The 17,306-nt window shown below is 38.5% G+C and overlaps 1 protein-coding gene across 1 annotated transcript in view; it reads right to left on the reverse strand.

The window, feature by feature from the left end:
• Window positions 1-17,306, reverse strand: part of SCAPER (S-phase cyclin A associated protein in the ER) — a 146,715-nt gene that overhangs the window by 71,457 nt on the left and 57,952 nt on the right. Inside the window, exons 21-22 of the mRNA XM_061447266.1 lie at window positions 12,158-12,294; window positions 7,960-8,025 (exon numbers count right to left, since the gene is read on the reverse strand). Coding sequence (XP_061303250.1) covers window positions 7,960-8,025; window positions 12,158-12,294 — 203 coding nt within the window. The remainder of the gene's footprint in view (window positions 1-7,959; window positions 8,026-12,157; window positions 12,295-17,306) is intronic.

Here is a 17,306-nt window from a genome sequence, read left to right on the forward strand (position 1 = left end):
TGGTAATTGATCAGTATGAGTGGGAAAAACACTGTTGTGACTTGAAGCAAACATAGCTTTACCACAAGGAAGAGAGAGGGGAAGGATATTCAATGCCTATCATAAAATGGGAGATCATCAGTGTAAAAGGGCCAGGAAGCATTCACAAAGTGACCACGGAGTAATGACAGAGAAAATTACATCAACTACTCTCTGAGAGAAGAGAAAGGATGGAATGCCTGGGGAATCTACCACAATAGTCACATGTAGTAAAAAAATAAGATCAGAATACTCATTTGGGGCAAGAATAGAGTTTCCACTTAATCACAGGAAACAGGTATCCTACACCTCTTCTTTTTACATATTAAGGGCTTTGTTAAAAGCTTTCAAGAGACTCTAAAAATACACATATGTTTTTAAAGTACAAATAAGAATTATTTGCAGAATTTTGAGTCTTGGACTTCTTATCATCTGGTCAGCTGAATCCACTGATATTCAGCCAGAATTCTTCTATGACAAGAAAAATAAAGGGAGATTACGTCCTGATGAGATTTTCTGCGCTGCTATTTCCTCTGCGGGCAATGAGGTTGGAGGAAACCTCTGTCTAATGCAGAAAGCCATGAGCTAAAATGGGAAACAAAATGAAAAGCCAAAACACAAGTAACTGGAGGACTTGGACAGTATAAGAGATGACCACTAACTCTGCTGAGAGTAAGGAGTGGATTGCAGCACCACTGGAAAGTCAAATTGCTGCAGTCCAGACAGATGATCTAGAAGCAGAGGATCTCAGGTATCCTCATAGAATGTCACTGACAATGGCAACTGCCTTGGCAATATCCTAATGCATTAAGCACAAAAGAGTTTCTCTCTGAAACATCTACCCAAATTCCATGATTAAAGCATATATAAAGCACTGAAAAAAAAACCACCACACCATATTGTAACTTCATCTGATAGAAGACAGCAAGACAGGTTTCCATTTGGCTTCATTTAACATCAGAGGAATAGCATTCAACTAGGATTAACCACAGGGATAAAGAAAGGGACTTTCCTAATCTACATCAGGCATCCACATACAAAATGTGTCAGGTTTATCAAAACACTACTCAAATAGAAAGTAACCATATTACGTTGTTACTTCTGTTGACAAATTCCCCTTTTTCTCTTCAAAGATGCTACGCAAGTGACAATTCCCGCTGGGATTGTGTCCTCAGTTAAAACTGCTGTACAACAGCTTCCCTCTCCAGGAAAAGCTCCAGCTCTCCACTTCTTCTGAAAGCCTGTTTGGACACTTTCACCAAAACCCAACATTTCTAAGGGTGTGCTTGGCACCACACAGTAAGAAACAAGAAGAACACATTTTTGGTTCTGCCACATTAAAAATTACCTCTTACATCCCCTTATCCTGCTGTATGTTGGTCCTCTGCCAAAAAAAAGGGTAACATTTGCTATGTGATCACAGGGGGAAGGGAAGTAAAAACTCCCTCCTCCCACTGAGCAAACCCTGGAGAAATCATTTTAATTTAATATCCCTTATACTGACTTCTTGGCACTGTCAGAGGCATAGGAATAACTTTCTGACTGTTTCAAAGCACTAGAAATCTACGCAAGATGACTTGTTCTTGGATATAGAATTTATCATCGTTACCGACGATCTGGAAAGAGAAAACTCGCTGTACATGCTGTACTCCTTGTACACTCTTTGTATGCGATGCAGACTGATAGAGCATGGTATCAACACCTGATCCAGCGACTATGTGGAAATACTGCTGAGTCCAAATCCAAACATTTCAAGACAATTAGTTAATCTCCCTTCGGTCCCCCAATTTGTATTCCTCCAATGCAGGGAATGATAAATAACTGGAAATGTTCTGGGCTAAGTAAAAGGGAAAGTTAATGACTTTTTATCTAAAGTTGTTGACATCTCCTTAAATAAGATTTTAATACTGCCACAACAGATACTTCAAAATGCAGAAGAAATACCAGAAAGGACATAGGCACTGACTGGTCTTGGAATGTTACCATAGTGTCAACTTAAATAAATATTCAGCAAATAGAAATATATATAAATACGAATACTTTATCTTATCTGTTTGCACTGCCAATGGGAAAGTGAGGAATATTCATATTAAAGGTTTATACAGCAAATATATAGACAAAATTAAAACAAAGTATTGTTTGAAGTAAGGTTCTCTTTTTCATGTGGGCTAAATATTTTTAGGTGGTTCAATATATTTTATAGGCTAAGGGAAAAAGATCTGTTCATATTTATAGCCCACATTTCATCTCCAGAAAAAAAAGCCTGAAATAGGAACATCAATGTATTTCAGCACTCCCACATTAAAATCCATGATTTCTTGGCTGTACAGTGAATGTATGGAAGGAAGGATTAGTCCGACTGGGCAGAGTGCTGGATTCTGGGCAGTTCCTGTACGGAAGGAGCGGTTTCTCCTCCTGCACGTTCCTGCCGAGGGCGGCCAGATGCCAGCTGGACACACAGTCCCGATTCTTCCCTATGCAGCCTGTGCCTGGGGAGAACTGGGGAAGTCTGTGGCAGTTCCTGCCCAGCCCGAACCGGAGTTATGCTCTATCCCCTTAACTCAACGTGCAGCTCCCACAGCATTCCCTACTGCCTGACTCCCCACAGCCAAACAAACGTACCCAGTGGCACACGTGGCACACTCCCCTTGCTCTAGCCACGCAATGGAAAACACCATTCTGCATCCTGACACAGTCCCAGACACTGCTAGACATTAAACACGTCCATCTGCAGCTTCACACACCTTCTTTGGCTTGGGAAATGGAAGCTGGTTGAAAAATGATGACAAATTCTGCATTTATTTAATTGAATTCCTATATCTGCAATTCTCTGCAGACAAAACCTACTGTTCACCCAATCGTGAAGCACTGCTTCATCTTTAGGAAGTTTAACTAAGTTTTCTTTTACTTACACTCCAGCTCTCCTGTAGTTCACACAGCTGTTTGGAAACTGAATTTTGCACAAATACTTCCAGCTTCAGATTTTTTTCCAGTTATCAGTATTTTGGTACAGTATCTTATAACTGGCCTAGCTGGACCCTAGCCTACTACACCAAAAAAAACCCCGACAAGGTTAAGTTTATCTTGGAAAGGCACTGATATACCCTAAGGAAAATAAGAAAAAGCTGTACTGTTAAATGCAGTTAGCGTTGAGGCTCTGCAAGAACAAACCCCACACCACATTCCCATCTTCTCTCCAGTAGACTCTTACAGGATATAATTTTTCATTTCCTAACTCTCCTCTTCTTGCGCTGCAGTCCTTTTTCAGGATAGCAGTGGTTCCTATTTCCATACTAGCTGATATCCCTTCACATAGTTTAAAGAAAGAGTAAGTAAAAAAAAAAAAATACACACAGATGCAAAAAAAAACCCCAATTCCTTATTGCATAAGGGGATACTGGCTAAGGTTTTAGACTAGGGTTTAATTTATTCCCGTAGTTTCCCTGCTTGTACTAAAGGATGACAACTACACTTTGCCTCCTGCAGATTGCTTTAACACTGAATCTATGACCTTTGGATAAGAAGATACTACGCAGATGTAAATTACACTCTACCTTTGTGAAAACATTTTCCTTCCCTTTTAAAAATGCTCTAATGCAAACAAGAAGAGTGATCACCAACACACCTTTTGACAGGCCAACTTAACAGACTGGACACTAAATAATGACCCCAAGATCAGTCCCTAGAGAATGCTGATTAATAGTACAAAGCCATTGAGAGTCCACCAGCATTTAACAAATTACCTAAGTGCTACCAGTAACCAACCAGTTGATGAAGAGTGGACAGAGGCCAGGAACAACTGCTGCTACCAGGTGAGAATGTCCCTGGCCCTTTTCCTTGGAAGTCCCTCTTGCCACATGAAATAGTTCAGAGACTGAAACACCTATCAAATAAGGCAGTATTTGGAATTATTCTGCCCTTAGGGGACACAATTTAACAGATACTAAAAAGAAAGAAAACTGTTCCAGACATCATCTAAAACTCTTGGTTTTAAAAAAGAACTACTTTGAGCTGCTTACAATCCCACTCAGAAATCAGATGCAGCACTCTGAAACTGAAAAGGGTACGCATACCATGTCTATCAAAGCAGGATAAACACTGTCTGCTTATTTCTATTAGTGTATTACCAATGTAAAGCTTGGAAAGCTCTTGGATCAGTGCTTCCTTAGTGCAAAAGGTTTTATAAATCTTCAAACCTTAAAATAATAAGAACTACTGAAACAATCTATCAGCTGCAGCAGGAAACCAGTGGTCTCATAATACTATGGTGGCTTAATCTTAAAGGTGATCTAAAAAGGCTTTTTACCTGCCAAAGACTAATTCTGGGTTCTGTCTTTCTTCTGTAACAACTGACAACATGACTACCGAAATCAGATAAGAAATTGCATTCCATAAATGGTTTTAGTTGTTTAGAAGACACACTTAGGCGGTGGAGAGAGGAGCGAGTAAAGAAATGTGGCATAAGCAAGGAGGCATAAAACAAAGCTATTAACTATTTCATTCTAAGATACATTTGCTTGTGTTAAACAAATAAATAAGCCTACCAATTGTGTCACATTTTAAATGGGAGAAAAAAAACCAAACCCAAGAACAAACCCAAAAACTTTTCATTTTTGAATTCACAGAGCACTAAGTTAAAAAGTATTTTGTATTTGTTAGTAGCCTTCCATTCCAATCTGAACTCCTTCTTCAAGATAAACAGAAAGGACTTCTGTTTGTTTTGACACAGAGAACACATTTCACACTCTCAGTTTTTAACCCCTTCCTTCTGTGATATGACTTTTCCCAATAACTTTACAGCTCCTGAGAGCTTTCCAGATTCCCAGTACTAGCAACGGTTTGCTCTCTTGGTCAGCAATGTACAGCAATTCTCAATATTAGCCCACAGTACAGTACACTGTGTTATGGCTAAAAAGGCAATAGTCAATTTTCATAGCTTCTCAGCATAACAGTATTTTAGTGGAGATCTACTACTGTTTGTTTCTTTCAGCTGATTCTTCTTCCTGCTGTTCCTGGTTAAGCAGGATCCTGTATGCAGTGCTGTTAAAATGGTGTTCTATTAATTTTTCCTGTGTTAGGAATGCGGTTTTCGATGTAAACAGATCCAGGCTGGGCTAAAACTCTTGCCTCATGAAGTATCTTGCCCTCCCATCCTTTCCCTTACAGAAAGAGACAAGGCTTCCCTTCCCTGACCTCCTTCCCTTTTGAGCCCGCATGGCAGGTAAAAAGGTGTGTAATTCTGGAAATAACAGTAACTGTGATACCTGACTATGTTTTGAAAACTCAGATGTAAGCATCTGCTAGAGCACCAGGGTTCTACATGATGACTGCCAAAGACATCTCCCAGATCTGTGATGAAAGTGAGCTACACAATGGCCATCACACTAGTTCACATCTGAAAGGATACTGCCCTAACAGAGGAAATAATGAGGAAAACAGGACAGCAGATAAACCAGAAGATTCTGCCTGAAAGCATTTTGTTAAGTAAGAGGAAATGAAAGCTTCGAATTCAGGATCAGTCAAGGGATTAAAAAAAATAATAATTAAAAGAATAAAAATAAATGAATCTGCGTTTCTGCTGTACTGCACTGAAACACGAGTGACCACATCACTGAGTACCAAAAGTTAAAAAGAAACTAAAGGGGAAGCACTACAACTTACCAGTGGGTCAGAGTCACTCAATCACACACATTTCTAATTTCTGACAACTAGACCCTAAGTTTTTATACTCCGGTAGCAAAGAAAAGCAAAAAACAGAAGCTACAAATCCAGAAGTCTGAATCTGCCATGAAATTAATCTTGAAAATTGAAGTGAGAACTGAAGCCAAGGACAGAACCTTCTCCGCAGCGTGTTTATGCAGGTGTGCCATCTGGTGGAGAGGTTTCACCCTCCCATGTCAAACCGCAATGATGGATTCTTGTTATTTTAAAATACAGACGAAGATTCAGAAGCAGTTTTTCGAGCCATTGAAAAGCCCATGTGAAAGACACTGTATTACAACCAAGGAGGGTGAACAGCAAGGACCTGAACATCTTAATTCAACAGCAACTTCTAAAAAATGCTCTCAATTATATCAGCGATTTATGAGTGATGGGAGCAGTCACAAAACAGAGATCTGGTACAAGTTATTACCTCCGTCTGAAGACAAATACCCTCCTCTAAAAGTCACCATAATTTTAGAATAAAGGTTTCTGAATCCAACTGTTGAGACACAGCTTCTTGACTGACCTGCTACAGACTTCATGAGCACAAGGAAGGCGAACCATCTGCCTACCATCCCGTTGAACAGCAGACTATAAATGGATGTCTCAGGAAAATTAGGAACAGGGCAAGCATAATCCTCTTTACTAATTTGTTTCTTTGCCCATTTTCACCTTAGGAATCTCTTGGGCTGGATGCAGTTTCCTAGAACTGCAGGTGAACTGTTAGCACCTGTGTGGTTTTGGTCAGTGAGTTCCATACATCTCACTGTGCACTGCATTAAGAACCACTGCCTGTTTTCTTTTGAACCTGTGTTCATGTTCATTCTGTGCTCTCTCATTCCGGTACCTGGAGGGACAGCAAACAATCAACATCCATCTTTTCCATGTCATTTATAACCTCACAGATCTCTGTAGCATATCCTCCCATTATCACATTTTTCTCCAGCATGAGAAGTATTAGTTTACTTAATCCCTGATATGGAGGTTATATTAGAAATCATTACCGATTTCCTTTCCTGCCTTCTCTGAACCTTTAACAATTCTAGCATATCCTTTATGAGACCAAGAACCAGAACTGCACATAGCGTTTAAAAGACATAATGACCCAGGCATAAAGACATCCTTTGTTCTGTTTTTGCTCCTTTCTGAAGAATTTAAAGAATGGATATCCTTGAACTGCTGGAAGTACTGAACTGTATTGTCCTGGAAGTACCTATCACTTCTGCAAGTTCAAAGCCCACGCTTTGTATGCAAAGATACATTTGAGTTATGCCCTCCCTGTCCATTGCATAGCCCTTAATAACACTGGATTTCACCTGCCTGCCATGCTACTGCTGAGTCACTCCCTTCAAAATTATTATTCAGTATCAGCTCTTGCCTCTACTATCCTGAATATCTCTGCATCATCATCAAACTGTGTTACCTCACTGCTTGCCCTCTTCTTCCAAGTAACTTGTGAGTATGCTGAACATCGCATGAATGCAGAAATCAACAGGTAACTCCCCATTCCGCAAGGACAGATCATACACTCCGCTTCTTTTCAGTTTTTTAACTGGTTTCCACTTACACTACAGCTATACAGTCTCTTTCAAAATCGCTAGTGATAGACCTTATCTACAGCTTTTTGGGAATCCAAATATCTGCATCTTTTGCCAAACAGGTCTAATGGAATCAGAATGCAATCAGATAAGCAATTTTCAAACTAGGAAAGAAGAATTTTTCAGTAATAATAGGTCTTGTTTTAATATTACCATGCAACAGTTTTCATCTGTGCCTTATCCTAGACAATAAAACGGCCTGTTCTTTAAAAAACTCAGTGGCAGATTAACACATCTGTGCATTAAAGTATCTGCGCTTTCACCATATGAACCTTTGTTTCTGACTAACTGGAGGCCAAACAAAGATTATCAGTCCCCAAATTCCAGTGCCAAATTTTCACCATCAGTCTTACAGGTACAAAGCTGACACCTGCTAGTTTCCAGGTAAGAAAAGGAAAAGCGCATGGTTTCTTAACTATTGCATCTCACACGGTTAAAGATATACAGTGTCTACAGAAAAAACTGCATTTGTGAGGTCTGACCTTTTGTATTAGGAACTTCGCTGTAATTCGAGACAGGAGTATGCCCTGTATTGAGCAGGAACCTTACCACACCTGCTCCACTGGAAATTTCAGACGCACTTCTGCTACAGACAGGAGAAAAATGGCTATGCCTAAGATCTATAAAGTTAAATGCTTACTTGGCTTTAAATGGGGAATCAGAGACAGCATTTTTTGCTTCCATCAAACTCTCATATTCCTTCGCCCTGGAGGAAAAAACATGCATTATTATTGACTATTGTCTAAAGAGCACAGTATTTGTACCAGAGAGATAATTCTAACCTTTGGGGTTTTCTAATTTCATACTAACACACAGCATTTCTGTCAATTCTGCCCTGTCGTAATCCATACCGATGCTTAACTATTGGCCATTAATGATTTATGGCTAATACTATTATTTCAGAATAACATCAGTACACAAATGCTGCATTTAAGTTGACTTCCCAAATGGCAGAAAATGATACAAGTGATATAAACAACTGAAGTAAGCTACTGCTGATTATAAAATTACCACATTTAGATATTCAGTTCAGAACAGAAATTATGCATCACAGATATTATAATTACTATATAAATCATTCGTTATATTTACAGGTACAGGAGCATTTTTAATGTAACTAATGATTGTACTGTAACATAAAGAACCTTGCTAGGCATACAGCACAATACCTCCAGGAATGACTGTTTTACTGCTGGAAACAGAAACACAGAACAATTTAGCCCCCTAAAAGTATTATTTACACTGGCCTTATGCCAAAAAGCAGGAAGAGGGAGACAGGCCTTTTATCACTGCCTGGTTTGATTCCAGCCAGCCTGTGCCAACAGGTGAAAATCACGACCAGCTCATCCACCAAACCAGAATTCACAGTGGTAACACCATAACCTTTCTTTAACAACATACACACACAAAGGAAAATGAATCCAGACACTACACTGATGCAGAAACAATCAGTTCTCAGAGACAGAGCCCTGTGATGAAGCAGCATCCAGCAGGCACTAAAAGCATTTAACTGTTTAAAACATTTGATCCATTAAAATTGCTCTTTCCATTATGATTCTGAAACAAAGACTTCTCAGATGCAAACCCCATCTCTGGGGACTTAGGGGAGATCCGCTGCTCAAGCCTCTTGAGGTTGTGTTCTCAGATGAACAAGGGACAACATCCTTCACGGCTTGGAATATTCTACACAAAAGCCTGTACACACACCTGAAGAACACCGAACTGGCACACTGGGCTACATCAGTGATAAGGCTCAGGATCCCTGTGTCTCTAAGACCAAGAGCACCAGTAACAAGTTCAAGAGCAAAGTGCCAAACCCCTTCAGGACACAAGTAGAAGATAAGGCTGCCCCAAGGAAACCTTCATGCATAAAAATGGTGTCTGCTATTAATGATCAAGGTATTTTGCATATTAACTGCTGTCAGCTGACATTCTTGTCAGCTCTACCAATGTCCAATTTGTTTCTTCAAAACTAAGATTCTGACAATGGCTTCCAGTGGAAAACATGTTCATTGCTGCGCTGCAAAGAAAACAGTTTAATGACTTAAATCCTACTGTTTCTCTCAGATACACATACTAAATGATTCTTTGTATTTTCTGTTCACCCAAGTGGATCAAGTTATCCAAAGCTATTCACATTTCCCTTTGGCTTGCTTAACCTATACAACTTATGCTACATGCAAATATTGTTACATTACCACTAGCTCTGATTTGTGGATCATTAATAAAGCTATTAATCACAACTGAATTTAGTATTAAACATGAAGGTGAGATTTCTTTATTAACCTTGTGCCTTCTTTCCTGCCTTTTAGCCAGAAACAACACATTTCAGCTTTAAGTTTTGTACAGACAAGTCAGTCAAACATGAATAATCACCTAAAATATCTGTTATTAAATGAACATGACTGGAGCGCTATAAATTCATTGCACAGCACATCTCAAGTGTATACACTTCCTAGCTGGTAACTACCCCTCTATTGCTTGAGGTAAGCTTTCATCAAGCCTGCTTTTGCCACATGGGCACCAAAGTATTCTTCTGCTAGCAGCACATCCAGGTTAGCCCAAGATAATTTACTTAGCTATATATCAGTCATTACTATAGCACCAGTTTAATGGCTAAGGGTTATAAATATAATTAAGAAGACTAACAAAACTTCTCAACGTATCTAATAACCCATTGATCACAATTTGTCCCCTCATTCACCTTTGCCCTTCACTGCTTTGATACTGTAATAGTGATTTAAGATCTAGAAACTCAGGAGTGCAACAGGAACCTATCTGGATGCAGTTATGCTTTTTTCAAGTTTCACAGCTTCCTACAAACCAAAATGAATGTATCATTTCAGGGCTCGAGGTATAAGGGAGTTTGTTATAACTATTGCTTTTTCTAGAGAAGAGGAATAGTTGTAAGCATGTACTAAACCATGGTTTGCAGATAATATGTTAACACCTGGGAAACTCTGTGACTAATCAACATCAAATACTCTTCACCTTCAAATCATCCCAAATAAAGTACTGTAACCATATATTCCACCTAAGTTCTGAATGGATTTTGAGCAGTAAACTCCCCACCATCTGGTGGTAGTACTGTCTAAGTTGCTGGGCAGAAACACAGTAGATATTACTTAAATTACTTTATTTAGTATTTCATATTGTAACTCTGAGGTTATTGCTTTAATTGCTTTAGCCACACAACTTAAGATAATCCCCTTTCATTTTCTGAACATGAAAACCAAGCTTACCTGCAGGATCCAGGCACGGGGCTATTACTGTTACTCAAGTGTCAATTTTAGTAACTGTAGAAGACTGGCAAGACTTGCACGGCTAAAATTAATTTGCAAAATGGATTCCACCAACCCCCCATCCATTTTTTGTTTGCAATTCAATGGGAGAACCTTTGCTTCATACTGCTACTGCACACTTCTATTAGTAAGTCTTTAGTGTTAACATTAGAAAACTCATGGTGAAATCTGCGATTTAACTCTCAGTTCTCTTCCAGGACAGTAATGCCATTGAAAGTTTAGTCACCCGTTAAAACTAAACCCAAGCTTAATGAACATGAATGTCATGTCTTGCCGATATAAGTCCTCTTAGATTTTGAAACTTTCACTGTATTTTTCAACAGTGTTATCACCTTTGTAAAACGATGCCCCTTTATTGCTGTTTTAATTACAATTCTTGATGATGAATATGCTGACTCACCCAGCAGCCTGACACATAAGAATTCAAAATGTTCTGGAAAGTTTTAACAGTGCCAACAAATTATGATTTGAGCTTCTATTTCTAGGTCTGACAAATCTTTGACCAAATTCAACAGAAGCAGCTCTTGAGAAAGAACTAAAGTGGGCCCCAGTATCTGCATTAAATCAACAGGTAATATGAATAACTCTTATCTCGAGCAATCAGAAACTGGAAGAACATGTTATCCAGTTTTGACACCATGTTCTAATGTGGTACTCAGTGGATTTGGTCATTCAAAGAGGAGAACAATCAGAAACAGTAACACATTGTCAAAGTATTGTGTTTGTTATTAGCACTGTTAGGAGTTAATAAAATATCCCGCTTTTACTGTAGCTCTAAAAATCCATTCAGGTGCTTTTCTCTTATTTGTAACCCTTCTTGTTTAAAACAAGGCAGAGAACGTAAGTAACAATGATTCTTACCTTCTGAGAAGTATTTTTAGAGATAAGGGCAAAAATAAGTTATAATATTCAGTTGAGTATTAACCTCATCTGTGGACTATTCAGCTATAAAGACCAACACTGCCAGTTCATAATATAATGATGTCCTGCATATCATAACTGATTTGCAGATGTCACTTTTTAGACCAATAACAAATTGCAGGTCTGACAACTCACTTTCCATTTTGAGATATTTTTAACTTTCTTTTTGTTGTGACAGGCAACAAAAAATGATTAAATTTAGTCCTGGGATTTGACACTACAGCAGGCTGCCTTCTATTTGTTGATTACTATTGATTTTCTTTGATACTTCATTTAAAAATCAATAGCTAGAAAGAAAAATAGGCATGGTTTACACAAATTTAAACATGCTATTGTATGCTAGAAGAGGCTACAGTTTTGGCAGGGCACTGGCATTCAATTATGAGAAAAGCTCTTAACAGGTGAAACCAAGGGCTCCAGATCGATATTCAGTTTTCTTTCTCAATCAGAGAAAGTGGCCATAAATTAGGCTCATCAGTGTTATTTTCAAGACACTCCCAAAGCAAATAATTTTCCACTTTTTTCAGCTTTCCACTGCACTCATACTAAAGGACAAGAGGTAAAGTTTAGAACAAAATGCAAAGAAAAAATAAACTGAACAGAAATTTGTACTACCTGGAGTTCATCCGTGCCTTTAGCTTCTTGGCTTTCTTTTTAGTCTTTTGTTTCTCCTCTCCATCTTTTAATGGTTCCACAGGAACAGAACTCTCAATCACAATATCCACAATGTACTTTTTTAATGAGAGGTGCTCCTGCAGAAAGAATTGAAATGATATTTCATCCAACTGTATGTGATCTTACAGCATGTGATCTTACAGTATGGATCACCTTCCCAGGAAACAACAGTGGTAAGTATTTAACAAAAGGTTAAGAAAATGATGAAAAACTTTAAAGTAAATGTAAAATAAATTATTTCACACTGTAGAGAACACATAATGGGTATTCTGGAGAATAATTAGTGAGAGAAAAAGAATACTGTCCCTTATGTACAAGAAACTACTACCTAACAACTATGAACTCCAAGCTGATGTACTCTCTCTTCTCCAAGCTGCCGTTTACAGCTATATGAAGGCAATGCCCTGCCCTACCAACATAACTCATTACATTAAATGAACTAACCCTGGTTTGCGATTTTAACTCTTCATGTAAATCTAAACCTGTCTTAACTTTTGATTAAAATACACTGGAAGTATTCACTACTTACAATGGCACCATTTAATGATGGGAATATTACTTCTCTCACATTAACCAATTTGCGTTTAGGTAAGATACTGGTAAAATCTCAGTTGTCCACAGAAGAAACACTTCAATTATGAAATAGTTTGGTTTCGACATGATGGCATGCAAGAAAAGGGAAGGGGGTCACAGCACGGGATTGTAAATAAATGCTTTGTTTCAAGCTTTTAAAAAAAAAAAAAATATAAGAATTTCTCTATTTCCTCAGAACTTTCACATTTACAAAGCACCCCAATACAGTTCAAAGTCTACATACTTACCATTTAGAGACAAATAATCAACAAAGCTATTCTCCTAAAGCTGTTCTCAATTTTGATTGACCTACACCATCCATGAACAGACAGGTAAAAGTGCCTGTAACAATTCCAATGACCAGTGGACTATCCAGAAACTGTATGTGTTGTCCACCACCCCTCAAACCAACCATGCTGGACACATGATGAACTATAGTAATCACTGCTTTGTAAGATAATTTCTACTTGAAAATGATTATTGCCACGATCAGTTGTGGTTATTCCTTCCTTTTTGGTAAAGGATCCTTACAATTCAAAGTAAAAGGTGCAGTGTTAAAAAATGTACAGACAATGTTTTTCAGAAAACAAACTATAATTTCTCTCACTGATTCAGGGAAATATGATGCCTGCTGAAAACAAAATAAATCTCTGTGAAATTTCCTGGAAAATGACTATTTAGTTTTTGTAAAGCATCGCTGCATGATCCAACCCAGCAACATATATTTGGTCAAAATAGTAACTGAAATTTCTATTTTAAATCATATGAATGCAAAATGAATCCTGAGTATTAGACATAAGAAATGAAGCATAATAACCTAAGCAAACTCTAAATGTAACTCTGACTTCAGCTTTGCTACGCTGCTGGCCCTGTATAACCCCCAGTACAGTCAGTTTTTCCTCAATGTATTGTCCAAGTGATCAAACCATGAGTGTCGCTCTCTCCACATGTAACATAATTCTTACAGATTTTGTATGCATTACCCCCTCCCTTTTAATATTACCCTTGTAATTTCAGCATGATGTGCTTAAAGGAGAACTTATCTTAAGGTATCTCACAAGGCTGTCACCTTTGAGCATGACTCAGTAGTACAAGACTAGCAAATCAGTTCTTGATGAGTTAGCTCTTAACCAATCAGTAGTAGCACAGAACATAAAGCATCCCAGTTCAGGATAAGAAACCCCAGTTCATTTTTGTCTCCTTTGAGATGTATCCCTCAACACCCATTTAAAAATACCTTTTCCCTCTCTTTATGAAAACAGAAACCTGCTCATAAGGCTGAAACTACACAGGGAACTGGTGGGTTTGAGTTTTCCCATGCTAAGAAAAGAAAGGACTTCCTCAGAACGCATTGATACTGCTCCTGCTTTGCTACCAAGCTTCAGTGTACTTAACCTGTGTGGATGCTCAGTTATTAAACAAAATATATCAATTACTTCAGTGGGATTTCACAGGTACACACTTGCTTTCCAAACTGAACTAGTATACCTTACCACTGTCATTTACCTCATGTCTTATGACCAAGGCGAAGCACTTGTAACATGTAAAACTAACAATGACTATTACTATAGCTCTACATCTTTGTTAAACTGTGAAATTAGTTTTTTTGTGCACCAGATCTTCAAACCATTTCCTACATCCTTCAATGTGACAGCAGAGCAAAATGCAGTTAACACTGCACTTGGAAATGGCCACGGCCTGACAGAAGGGGCAGAACATCTCCATCCAGGCACAGGCAGCCTGCAGTCCTCCTGCTGCACTGCAACAAGCAAACATGGTATCAGACTTCTGCCTGTGAGAAGCGAGACAAAGCCTTGTGTGCCCCTGGCCAGCCATTCATAGCTTAGCAGATGACTTGAAGAGAACTACAGGGTTCAACAAGCACACTCATTTATCATGCTGTGAGGGCTGAAAGAGCTCTCCCTGTCAACAGCATGCAGGATGGTTACAAACCACTCTGTTCACATGAACTCAGGCACCTCCATGAACGATGTTTCTCAGAGTTCTCAGCTTTCACGTGTGGCAGCCTGGATTAATATCAGACTTCATACATGCAGCTCATTAAAGCAAGACTACCTTACTTGTAAAGTAATAACACCTTGTGTCACAAAAACAATCACTTTTTGAAGGTACAGATCAAAGCGTAGGATTATCGCAGTGGGCAGATCGACACCATTCAGGTGTAAAACCAGTATAACTAATAGCTCAGTATCGAATGACAACTGACATCCGAAGAGAGCTGCTGCTAGACTGTGCTTCAGAGCAGGCTAGAAATATTTATTCCCATGTTTTATTAAGCTCCTTCCAGTTACCTGAAAAAACAAAGGTGTTTAAATCCACGGAGTCACACTCAAGTACAGTACGTCCAATTCTTTCAATAATCAAATTCATGACTCGCTTGAGCTGGGCACGAGCTGCACAGGTTATCGTACCATAAAAGTAAATGCCACAAGTGTGTGAAAGTGAGTGAAGGCAGTGCAGTGTGTAGAAAGCAAACTTTTGTCATCTTCTGAATGTTTTGACTTAGGCAATAATGAAACTATTCTATTTCAGGGTTTTTTTCTTTCTAATAAAGGTAATGCAGAATAACCGGTTAATCCAGTCACTTCTTCCTGAAAGCATTTATTTATTATTATTTTTGATAGAAATAGATGTTAAATAGAATAAGAATTTCTGAGACTAATTTAAGCTCTTCATAGAGGAATTCAGGGTTTGCCTCTATGACAATGGAAGGGAGCACTTCTTCACATTGATTCTTTGCTATGTTGAGCACATTCTGACCCCAAAGCTTCAGATATTAGTGAGCCACTGCATCTTTGGACAATTTAGACCATTACAAATGCAAGACATTATTAATAAAGGCTCTTCTAATGAAAGCTTCTGTAATTAAGATCCGTATTCACACCTACCAAAAATGTTCATTGCAGTTTCAGTTTCTACACCACCAATGTCAGTTTTATCTGTGCAATTTCTCTACGGCTTTGTTTTAAAGACTTACGTATACTATAATGGTTTTGCTGATCTTGTCCTAACAGAGTACTTTGTAGCTCAGGATTAAAACAGAACCAGCCACGATGGTCATTAAGTATCAGATTTCTGCCCTCATTTTTCACACTTGGTAACTCATCCTCTAAATTAGACAGCTGAGATCAAGTATGACTATGTCACAAATAAGGTCTCAGCTTTCAGGGAGCTGGCAGAATCCATGCGACAAAGTCTGTCCTGTGCTGGGATGTGCAGCTGCAAAATACGGAAACAGGCACTGCCGTCATCTGTACATATTCCTCTATAAATACTCACATGGTGGTGGCTCAGTGATGCATTAGAGTAGATGCTTTCACCAAACTACCTGTTTCCCAGAGGGAGACAGTCTCCAGCTGAAAAAGCTCATGAAACATAAAAGTAACCTGGTAAATGCATACAATTTGCTATTTAATGGCATTCTATACAGACACATGTTATCTGATAAAGCCATACAGACCTCTAAGCATTTCTGCATAACACTGATGCGATTTTTAAACAACCAAAATAAGTTTCCTGTAAAAGTTTCAATGCTTCATTTCCAAGCAAGGTGAAAAAACCTAACAGTAAATGCACACATAAAGCTGCAGCCACCACAAAGCAGACGTGACAGAAGTCAGATTATTTACCAAAAATGTCTTTGCTTTTCCTCTTTGCTCCCTCCAAGTGTTCTGACTTTTAGCAACTGAGAATCTTGAGTCTTTCCAAATGCAACGGACGGGTCTTGTCTACAAACTATATGAGAAATCAAGTTGCCAAAATCATTAAAAGCTAAAACTATGAATGTCGCCCATGAAGTCACATTCTCACTGGTCATTGCCTATCCCCACCCAACTGCCTGAAACAGAAACACTCAACAGTTTGTTTCATATCTTGAAGCTCACAATTTTAGATGAGCATTTCTAGAACCAAGAACCAAAACTTGGTTCTAAGCACTTCTTAGAACCAAGTTTTTCTCTATACACTGAATGACACCCCTTTTTCTTACATGACGTGTTTATATTATGAAGATTACAGAATTATTATCCATATTCTCTGAAATAAAAGAAAATTTTCAGACTCCAGAACAAATACATTTACAAAACTTTTCCACGAAAAGTGTAGCAAATACTACAAAATGCTGAAATGCTATACAGGTAAGTACTGTCCCTTTCAGTATGGATGAGGAAAAACACACCAGAAACTGGATTATGAACCTTGGTAATCTATATAAAATATAGCAGCTGAAGAATAAATTTCCTGACACCCTCTTCATACAATACCCATTCACATGACTAGTACCCTTTCTAGCTCTCCCCATTTTGTGTCCTGATCACAGCAACAACATCCACGTGTGATCCTGACAAATGGAATGCAGGCTATGTAAGTATTTCTCGAATCAGAACACAACTGTACAATTCTTTTCCTCCCGGATCTCTTTGACTGTGACACTTTTGGCTCTCTGTATTACATATAAGCTACTACTCATTTCCCTACTCAGCAAACATTTATAGTA

Source organism: Pezoporus flaviventris, unplaced genomic scaffold, assembly GCF_033815535.1.
Source record: "Pezoporus flaviventris isolate CSIRO_AGI_PZ_B2104156 unplaced genomic scaffold, CSIRO_AGI_Pfla_v1 ptg000006l, whole genome shotgun sequence".
Lineage (NCBI taxonomy): Eukaryota > Metazoa > Chordata > Aves > Psittaciformes > Psittacidae > Pezoporus > Pezoporus flaviventris.